Consider the following 11319-nt stretch of genomic DNA (forward strand, 5'->3'; position numbering starts at 1 on the left):
ATCAAATTTAAATCCACTTTTATGTTTTGTATGATATATTTACATATTTAAAAGTATAATTAAGTTTTTTCTTTTTTGTAACCGAATGGTTTCCAATTGTTCAGTCGACAACATATATGTTCGCAGCGATCTCGATATAATGAAATGTGCTCATATTTGTAATAAATATACAAGGGGAAAATTTAATTCGATAACAATATATAGGTACATATGCCACAACATGTCCAAAAAATTCAATTTAAATTATAGTACAATAACATGGACAAATTTATATTATGCATTCATGATGTAATAACGTCCTAATAAGAACCACAAGTTGCCAGTATAGATTACAAAAAAAATGTAACATCGGTATACATTATAATGTCGGCAATACAAATGATAGACCATTTGAATTGTAATACACAATACAAAAAAAACGCGGAAATTAAAAGGAGTCGTTGCATCAGCATAACACCAAACATAATACCATTGCTTATGCTAGCAAAATACACCCAACACAAACACCAATAACCGAAGCAATCACGTAACCAAGAAGACCTCCGTAAGGGTTGTTAACCACAGTCTTTAGATCCAATTGTGCTTCCACTGAATCTGTTTTCTTCAACAGCCCAGGTATAATCCGCACATCTCCGGATCACCAAATAAAAAGCTTGCAACCTTTATCCTGAAATATATGAAATGCCCCAAATCAACTGTATATTAAGAAAAACGACACAATACCAAATGGATTAAACAACAACATTGCAGTAACATTTTCCACAATACAATATCTAGTATCACGTACATAAGCAAAATTTACACAATTTATTGTTATCATTAAAATTGGCCCATTCTCTTACACAAAAATGGGGACAAAAAAATAGACATATGAATACTAATCCTACAGAACACCAATTTTAAGAGAAAAAAAATTTAAGAATTTTTTTTATAAGAACACCAATTTCATACAGAACACCAATATGCATACGAATACTAATTTCATAGAGAACACAAATTTTAAGAAGAAAATGTCAAATGTTACCCATCTATGCGGACACGTTACAAATCTCCTCCCTGGATTCACTGGTGTCCAAGATGTTTTCACCTCAAGTTTTAAAACCACAGTTGCAATAATCAGGATATGATGCGTGCGAACAACACCGCCCTCCATGGGTACCGAAACTCGATCCCTGTTTAGCACTTGAAATACAAGTACTCATGGTCGATTGTGGTGAATGATTTTACAAAGATATTGTCGATGATTGAGGAAGCTCAATCACTGAACAAATGAAATTCAAACCCTCATTTTGTGTCTGCAGATATATTGGAGGAGAGGTGAGATGTGATTTTTTTTGCAATATAATAAATGGGATTATAAGGGTATTGTAGTAAACTACTAACCCAATCCTATCCGGTGTTTACATTTCGTTCAAACAAAACAATGAATTAAGTAAAAGCTTGATATATTATATTTATACATCATCCATACCAAATGATGTGATTAATGTTACTAGTAATCATATTAATCACGAGATTAATAATCATATCCCAACCTAACCATCCCAACTATAAAACCAAAAGAGCCCTTTAGTAATAGAGCTTTTAGCAAACGTACCCCTGTATTATGTCTAATTACCGAAAAAACCTCTATATCAAAATAATTAGTATTTACCCTCCCTATATTACTAAAGTAATATAGTCAAAGGCACCAGCCCCCCCTATCACCAAATCGTGTGATGCACGCGCCGTTGGTGTGGTTTGTTGTTGTTATTTTGACATGAAAAGTAAGAAATATCCCTTAAATTTAAAAAGAAAAAATATAATAAAAAGTAAAAACCCATCATCGTCTTCGGCCCTCTCTCTGCTCTCTCTCCCAGGTAACAACTCGCCGTCGGCACGTCAGTCCTCTCATCCCTTCTTTTTCCTCAAGAGGTGGCCCTCTTATCTCTCCCAGGTTTCTTAATTTGTTCCAATATCTCTGCCCATTGCGCATCTCCATCGATCCCCGCCCACACCGCATCTTCGACCTTGTCCACTGCTCCCCATCCCTTCGTCGTCCTCCGCATACAACCGAGCGACCCTCCGCCGCCTCTTCGTCGTCCCGCTTGACGAGATCTTTCTCTCCCCCGCCCTCACCGACGACATCGCCAAAATTAACGCTGATTTTTTTGAAAAAAAAAAAAAAGCAAGAACAACAAATTTGTTCCTACCTTTTCTTTTCTTTTTATTTTCTAATTTTATGGTTGAAAAGGGGACTAACAGGGATTTTACCGAAGAAGAAACGAGGAAAAAATTAGATACTCAAATTAGGATTTTTGGAATGAGAATTTTGGTTTGAGAGGTTGGGCAATTCCAGATCTGAGACGTTGCATTTTTTTATTATTATTTTTATTAAATATTATTTTTCTTTTTTTTTTTTTCTTTTTTTGATTGTTATGAAACGAAGATGGAAATAATCATAACCTAAAATAATTAGTATGAGTTAATTGCATACAACTCATATGAAATGTCTAACCGCTAGAAAAGCTGTGATGGACTTTATTTAGTCCACTGGCCCATATTCAAAAAGAGCTCGTTGACTGGTTTGAATGGACTAAACTACCCCTAAAAAATAAAGTAAAAATACGTAAACAAAAGTCAATTTGTATTATGTAAGAAAGAAAAAAAAAATTTACAAAATTATATATGGGGAAATGTGGGATAACCCTCTAGTTTTGAAAATATATATGGATAGGTCTCCTATGTATTTTTCTTATCTAGTCAAAAACCTAAATTCTAAACTTAATTTCATAGACCCCCTAGACAAATTAAAATACTCATTTTGCCCTTTAGTTATAATTTAAAACCCTAACCGCTAATCTTTTTCTCCCACTCCCTCCCCCTTTTTTTTTGTGCCGTCAATCCCCTCACCTACTCTCTCTCTTCATATCTCTTTCTCTAACTCTCTCTCTTCTCTTTCTTTCTCTCTCTTCATTTCTCTCTCTCTCTCTTCTCTTTCTTTCTCACTCTTCATCTCTCTCTCTGTGGCTGCCCACAACCCTCCGCCATCGCGGCTAGCTCCCCCACCTTACGCCGCCGCCGTTGCTACTCCCCTCACCTCCTTGCGTTGTCGCTGCTCCACCACCGCCTTGCGCCGCTGCTCCGCCGCTGCCTTGCGTCGCTGCTCCGCCACGGCCTTGTGCCGGTCGTCGTTGCTCCTCCCACCACCTTGAACTCGGTACTAAACCATTCACTTCACCTTTTTAAGTTATTTTTTTAATTTATGAATGTCCATCCATTTTTAATTTATTTTTTAAGATCTGAATTATTTTCACTATTTCACCTTATTTTATTGTTTTTTATTTATGAAAATCAACTAAATTCGAAAATTTTAAATTGTGATCCGACGATGTGTAGTCAGATCTAGAATTTCAGATCTGGAATTGGTGGTGTTCGATTTGTATATATTTACTGCATTTATAAAATAAATAAATAAAAAAACACAGATCTACTATGTTTTTGAAGATCTGTGAACAATTAATATTAAAATATTTTTCTTTGGATTAATTTGATTTTTTATTATAAATCATATGTAATTTATTTTTTGTATTTATTTGAAGATGATTCGAAATGCCTAAAGTATGAGAGCTCTGTTTGTCTGTAATGAAAATTTAACCAGTAGTGGTTACTTACATGGGTGATTTGAGTCAGGTGAATATTCAGTTATATTTAGTCATATACAGTCATATATAGTCAGTCACATGTAGTCATGTATAGTCATGACTACATGTAACTATACATGACTATATATAGGACTTGTAGTATAATATAGTCATTTGTAGTTGATTTTAGTTCAGTAAATTTATCAACAAAAACAATCATGTTTTTTTTTTTGTATTTTGCATGTAATTTGATTTTTTATTATAAATCATATGTATTTTTTTTTTTGTATTTATTTGAAGATGATTTGAAATGCCTAATGTGTGAGATATTTGTTTGTCTGTAATAGAAATTTAACCAGTAGTGGTTACTTACATGGGTGATTTGAGTCAGATGAATATACAGTTATATTTAGTCATATACAGTCATATATAGTCAGTCACATGTAGTCATGTATAGTCATGACTACATGTAACTATACATGACTGTACACAGGACTTGTAGTATAATATAGTCATTTGTAGTCGATTTTAGTTCAGTAAATTTATCAACAAAAAAATCATGTTTTTTTTGTATTTTTCATGTAATCTAACTCGCATGTTCCATTTTGCTATTAACTCGTATTTTTTTGTCGCAGGTTTTGCTTTTATTGTAGTTTTATGACATGCAGAGAATAAAATTCGATGAAGTGCCTTTGTGAAGTTGGATTCATGCTACAGTACTCCAGACTTATGCCACTTATATAACTATAAATAATTGTATATAACTATAGTCACGTGTAGTAACATATATTTATATGTATGTTATGTGTTTTTTAATGTATAGTAATGCGTGTTCATGTTTTGAAGATTATATGCATGTGATTATGTTTTTTCATTTTTTTTGGGTTAGTTGATTTATAATATGAAGATTAGATTTTGAATTTTGTTGTTGGTTTAGATTAATTTTGAGGTAAAAAGACAGTATATGATTACATATTACATGACTGTGGTATACTGTAGTCATATATAGTCAATTCAGTACAGTAAATTTATCAAAAAAAAATTAAAAAAATTAAAATATTAAAAATTAAAAAAAAATTTAAAAAAATTAAAAAAATTAAAAAAATTAAAAAAAATAAAAAATTAAAAAAATTAAAAATTTAAAAAAATACAAAATACGATATATATAAAAAATTATAATAAAATAAGAATTTATATTTTTTATTAAAATAATCTATAAAAATGATAAATGAATGCCCAAAATGCTAAATGCAGTTCAGCATTATGCTGAATGTAGGGGCAGAAATACTGAATGCAGTTGGGCGAAAATTGCACTTAAGGGCACAACAGTACTTTTGCATCTCCAGGGGTATCTCAAAGGAAGAATTTTAGGGGTGGACCTATCCCTATATATTTTCCATTCTAGGGGTGTATATCAAATGGACCCAATTATATATTTCCTCATTTTGCATTTAAAAAATAACTCTACTTAGATTATTCCAATTTGTGTATAAATTTTTATATTTGTAAATACTTATATTTATTATATTTTTCAATAAATTCTAATTTTTAGTTTGTTGGATTTTTAGGAACTTATAAATAAATTTAAAAATAAAAAAAATTCAAAATGCAATATAATCTTAAACTCCAATACTAAGGTGGTGTTTGCAAATGATTATTTAAAAGCAGAAGTTAGTGATTGTGATTTAAGTTAGTTTTAAGTGCTTATTTCTAAAAGTTGGGGGTGTTTGCAAATATTTCGGAAAATGAACTAAAATTGAAAAAGCAGGGTTAGGGGTGCTTTTAAAAAAATAGCTTAAAGCAGATTATTTTAAGAGAAGCAAAAGCAAAAATTGATTTTGCAAACACCTAAAAACAGATTATGAGCAAAAAAAACTGCATAATCACTTTCAAAAAACATTTGCAAACACCACCTAATTCTTTTATGTTATGATTATTTCCATTTTCGTTTCAAAACAATCAAAATAAAAATTATTAAAAAAAAACAAAAATTATTAAAAAAAATGCAAAGTCTCAGATCTGGAATTGCCCAACCTTTCAAACTCAAAATTCCAAAAATTATAATCTGAGTATCACATGGATAATATTACTTCTAATCTGGAATTTTTGGAATTCTAATTTGGAAAAGTCTCAGATTAGAATTAATATACATATTCGTTTCAGATTTGGGATTGCTCTTCTTCTGTAAAATCCCGTTAGTCCGGTTTTCAGCCACAAAACCAGAAAAATAGAAAGGAAAGAAAAGGTAGGAAGAAATTTGTTGTTCTTGCTTGTTTCTTTTTCGAAAAAATTTGGCCTAATTTCGGCGACGTCGTTGGTGAGGGCGGGGGAGAGAAAGAGCTTGTCAAGCGGGACGACGAAGAGGCGGCGGAGGGTCACTCGGTTGTATGCGGCGGAGGACGGAGAAGGAATAAGGGAGCCGTGGACGACGGCGAGGATGCGGTGTAGACGGGGATCGGTGGAGTTGCGCAGGCGGTAGAGATATTGGAGAAAATTAAGAAACCTGGGAGAGAAAAGAGGGCCACCGCCTAAGAAAAAGGGAGGGATGAGAGGAGCGACGTGCCGGCGGCGAGTTGTTGCCTGGAAGAGAGAGCAAAGAGAGGGTCGAAGATGATGAGGATGAAGACACGAGGGTGTGTTACTATGTTACTTTTCATAGTTTAAAAGCTCTTTTTTTCCTTTTTTTTTTTTAATTAAAGGGGTATTTCTGACTTTTCATGTCAAAATAACAACAACAAACCGCACAAACGGCGCGTGCATCACACGATTTGGTGATAGGGGGCTGGTGCCTTTGACTTAGTAATATAGAGGGTAAATGCAAATTTTTTTTACATAGAGGCTTTTTTCGACAATTAGACATAACACAGGGGTACCGCTTACTAAAAGCTCGAATTAGTATTGGAGTTTAAAATTTATTTATATTGCATTTTGGATTGTTTTATTTTTAAATTTATTTATAAGTTCCTAAAAATCCAATAAACAAAAAATTAAAATTTATTCAAAAATATAAAGTAAATATAAATATTACAAATATACAAATTGGAATAATTTAAGTAGAGTTATTTTTTATATACAAAATGAAGAGATATATATATAATTTTGTAAAATTAGTTTTTTTTTCTTTTATTACATAATGCAAATTGGCTTTTGTACGTATTTTTACTTTATTTCTTTTTAGGGGTACTTTAGTCCATTCAGTGCAGTTAATGAGCTCTTTTTGGATGGGGTTTGGTGGGCTAAATAAAGTCTATCATAGGGTGTATATGCTAATTGTTTTAATACATGGCCTTTTCCAGCAATTAGACATTTCACAGGGTTGTATGCAATTAACTCTTTCGTAATATCATTAAGGGGTTTTTCTGCATAAGTCTATAAGCAACCATCATTATTATTCTAGGTTTAGGGGTTATATCTCTTTCGTCAATAAGCTCATCCCTTTAATATTTATTATAAATAATGGAAAAATTCATGTATATGAAAAAATTACCCCCAACCCTTTACACCCAATTATTAATTGTAACCCCAATTTTATCAATTTTGACTACAAAATCCAATTTTGATTTTTTTTTTTCAAAAAATATTTTTTGCCGCCGGTTTTCGGCGTGGCGTTGACTTTTTGATATTTTTTTTGGTCTGTTTTTCCATCGCGGATTACGGCGTTGATTTTTTTTAGTGGTTTTTTTTTTAACGTTCGCAGCTAAACGTTGACCGTAATTGTGGTGTCATTAACGGTAATTATACTGTCACTCACAGTAAATTAACGTAATTATACTGTCACTGACAGTACATTAACGTAAATGTACTGCTGTTGACAATATATTTATGTAATTGTACTGCCGTTGACAGTACAATTAGAGTCAACAACAATATTATTTTTTTCAATTTTGTTTGATTTGTTGACAAGTCGACATAATTATATTACTGTCGTTGACAGTAAAATAACTGTAAACACAATACCATTACTGTCAACTACATCAATATTATTATTTTTTTGGGGTTTTTTTGGTTTTATTTGAGTTATTCACGGAGTAACGTAATAATATTGTTGTCTATTATTGTAATATTACTGTAAACACAATAATATTACTATGGTTGACGGTAATATTACTGTTGTTATAGTAATATTACTGTCACACTAAGTAATATTAATTTTTTTGGTTTTTTTATTATGTTTACATTTGTTGAACGATCAACGTATTAATATTACTCTATTACACAAGAATAATGACTTTTGTTGTGTTAATATTAGTGTGCTAGAGATTAATATAGCAATATTAATGTGTTATCCTGTAGTATAGTTAATTTTACTGTGTTTAACAGTATTATAGATAACATTACTATCAACAACAACAATATTGTTGTTTAAATGGGGCAAAAAAATATCAAAGAAAAAAAATTCAAAAAAATAAAAATCGGAAAAGTGAACGCTGGAGACCGGCGGAAAAATCAGGAAGAGGAAAAAATATAAAAAATAAAAAAATAAAAAAAGTCAACGCCGGAGACCGACGGTCAACGGCGGTGACGGACGAAATTGTCCATAAAAATGTGTTTTGGGTCAAAATTGAATAATTAGTGAAATTTGGGATCAAATTGAGGTTAGTTAAATTAAATGATGAAATTGAAGTATATTAAAATATGAGGGGTTATTTTAGTCTTTTACAAACCTTTGGACCATGTGTAAATTTTTTTATAAACATATTTATTGTCTAGACCTTTTTAGAAATAAGTACTTATTGATGGGCTTATTTGTAAAGTGCATTCATTAAATTAGTCAAATTTGGGGCTGGTTTGCATTTCATTCCTACCGCACAACATGAAGATTTGCTGAGTAAAAAAATGTGCCAAATGAATTGTTTGTGACTCCAAAGAAAAACAAAAAAAAAGAAAAAAAAAAAAAGAGTTGTTGGGCCCTGAAAAATATAGGGCACGAATTGTGCATTAAATACTGCCGGCTCCTGATTAAATACTAAACACTTAATAACCTAAGTAGGACAGACGAGGAAGAAGATCGGCCGAGCGGTAAAAGATGACTTCCTTGCTCCGATTGATATCCAGAAAAGTAACATCCAAATCACTAAATCATGGTATTTCTGGGAGAGTGGCATCAATTGGATTTCTGAACCGGTTCAGCACTAAGGCCGACCAACTCATATCTCCAAAAATATCACCACCATGGCTGATGCTACCACCATCCACGGAAAGTTATAACTTCTATAGCCTTGCGCAGAATAAAGTTGTAAGTTTGAGCAAAGTAGAAAAATCCGATTATGATGATTATTCAGTGGCCTTGGGATCCTCCCATGGCTGGCTAGTTTTGCTTAACAAACGAAACTGCGATTTGCTTCTCTCGAACCCCGTTTCTAATCGTCACATAAAGCTTCCTCCAATCCACAGCCTGCCCATTCCCAAATCAGACTTGAGACGATGTTTGGGTTGCGTCACCAAGGTCATCATCAATTGCTCTCCGGAGGATCTAAACTGCCGCGCGGTGATGATTTTCGGCCCGTCGAATAGACTGGCTTTCTGCGTGCCCGGTCACAACACCTCCGGTTGGACCCCAATCGGCGCTACTACATACAAAGACGAAGAGGGACGTAATATCGCAAGGGAATACGAGGACGTTGTTTACTCCACCACGAAACATTTGTTCTTCGGCGTCACTAAATCCGGCGATTTCGAGGCTTGGGATCTCCGTGACCCTCTCGCGCCAAAAATGACTCTCCTTAACAAGGAAGGAAACAATCGTGTGTACGAGAGGAGTTACGTGTGTAAATCGGACAAAGAGCTGCACCTCAAAATGATGTGCGAGCCGCTACAACATCTAGTCATGGCCCCCACACCGAATAACTCTGGCGGCGGCGGCGAAGAAGAACAAGTCCTCCTTGGTTTGAATCGTTATGTAATGATACAAGTAAGGCCCGACGGTTCGTATGTCGACGACCACGAACCACGTGATAACGGAATTAAATATCCCTACATGACTATTGCTTTTGACGTTCACAAATACGACGTGGACGCTGATTCGGTTACGTACATGGACGGTTCATTGGACGGTCTTTCACTATTTGTCGGTGGCAACCATTCTTTTGCCTTGCCGGCGGCCGGTGACTACCCGGAACTGAAGCCGAACTCCATTTACTTTACAGATTCACTCGGACTTCAATATTTCAATACAGATAGTAAAGAGCCATATGGTGGCCATGATATTGGCATCTACGATTATCGAGACGCGACGATCTCGCCTTGCTATTATCCTTGTGACGTCAAGTCTCTCGAAAAGATTACACCACCACCTATCTGGTTCACTCCAGCTGCTGCTAACAATATTAATTAAGTAATTAATTAATTAGCGCTAGTAACAATATTAACTAGCTTACTCCATTTCCTTTTTTATTTGCTTACTTATATAATTAGTTCCTCCTCTTAGGTTTTTTTACGTTGGTTTTATGTTTATTATATTAATATAACTACTCTTTTGTTTATTACCTGTTACTTGTATCTTTTTCTGTTGTATTATTTATTTATACTTTTGGTTTTTATCACTTGTCAAAAAGAGATCAAAGGCTTGGCACCATCTGAATAACTCGGTTGAATCGGATCTATCCGGGAATTAAACCCGAGTGGATTAGAAACTCTTGATCTCTTTCGCCTCACAAATTTTGGATATCTCACTCTTGAGGGATTCGGCTTTTACTTCTGCAAAATTAATATTGGAATTAATGACGGTTCCCTTGTTCATTGTGCTAATTTTTCATTCAATTATGTCTCTCCACTTAATCAAAGATTTTTTCCATATACAAACACATAAAAGAGTTTTTTTGAGCTTTCTACTTAATTTGTATTGCGAGTGATGAAACTTCCTCTAACTTTAATTTCCGGAGCCTAAACCGAAGTAATAAAATGAGGCATTTTCTCCGTTACCTATATCATATAGTATAAAGTTAATTATATTTAATTATTTACATAGAAAACCTTTGTTCTAGAAGTTAATATATTAATTAGGGGTTTTTTTGCAAATTCCCCAACCAAGCATCTTTATTATTCTAGGTTTTAGGGGATATATCTCTTTCACCAATAAGCCCATCCCTTTAATATTTATCTTATATATAAAAGAAAGAAACGCTAGGGCAACCCTAAGAAACCCTAATGTCATATTTGTAATTTCTTTTTCAATTTTTATCAAATTTTTATCTCCTTAATATTATTTTAAATATTATTTTCGAATTTTATTATATTTGTATCCCCTAAATATTATTTTAAATATTATTTTTTATTTTTATCAGATATTTGTTTCCTAAATATTATTTTTTATTTTTATCAAATTTTTATCTCCTAAATATTATTATAAATAATATTTTTTAATTTTATCAAATTTATATCTCCTAACTATAATTTTAAATATAATTTTCAACTTTCAGCAGATTTATATCTCCTAAAATTATTTTCGAATTTTACCAAATTTATATCTCCTAAATAATATTTTAAATATTTTTTTTCGATTTTTATCATGTTTTTATTAGTTTTTTATCTCTTAAATATTATTTTCGTTTTTTATCAGATTATTGTCTCCTAAATATTATTTTCGATTTTTATCATATTTTTATCTCCTAAATATTATTTTAAATATTATTTTTTATTTTTATCAGATATTTGTTTCCTAAATATTATTTTTTATTTTTATCAAATTTTTATCTCA

The 11319-nt window shown here is 32.5% G+C and overlaps 1 protein-coding gene and 2 long non-coding RNA genes across 3 annotated transcripts; 2 read left to right on the top strand and 1 right to left on the bottom strand.

The window, feature by feature from the left end:
* Positions 1-259: 259 nt before the first annotated feature.
* On the bottom strand, positions 260-2350 carry LOC148766891 (uncharacterized). Its single transcript, XR_016034247.1, has 2 exons — positions 1025-2350; positions 260-667 (listed from the first exon to the last, which is right to left on the bottom strand). It is a non-coding gene; the product is annotated as an uncharacterized LOC148766891 (long non-coding RNA).
* Positions 2351-2866: 516 nt separating this feature from the next.
* Positions 2867-4473, top strand: LOC148766892 (uncharacterized). Its single transcript, XR_016034273.1, has 2 exons — positions 2867-3199; positions 4259-4473. It is a non-coding gene; the product is annotated as an uncharacterized LOC148766892 (long non-coding RNA).
* A 4056-nt stretch (positions 4474-8529) lies between these two features.
* On the top strand, positions 8530-10105 carry LOC105958649 (uncharacterized). Its single transcript, XM_012982664.2, has one exon. It carries the CDS (start codon positions 8650-8652, stop codon positions 9955-9957), a length of 1308 nt encoding a protein of 435 aa, XP_012838118.1. The 5' UTR covers positions 8530-8649; the 3' UTR covers positions 9958-10105.
* Positions 10106-11319: the final 1214 nt, after the last annotated feature.

This window comes from Erythranthe guttata, chromosome 11 (genome assembly GCF_056151865.1).
Source record: "Erythranthe guttata isolate IM_541 chromosome 11, IM_541, whole genome shotgun sequence".
In the NCBI taxonomy this organism is placed as follows: Eukaryota; Viridiplantae; Streptophyta; class Magnoliopsida; order Lamiales; family Phrymaceae; genus Erythranthe; species Erythranthe guttata.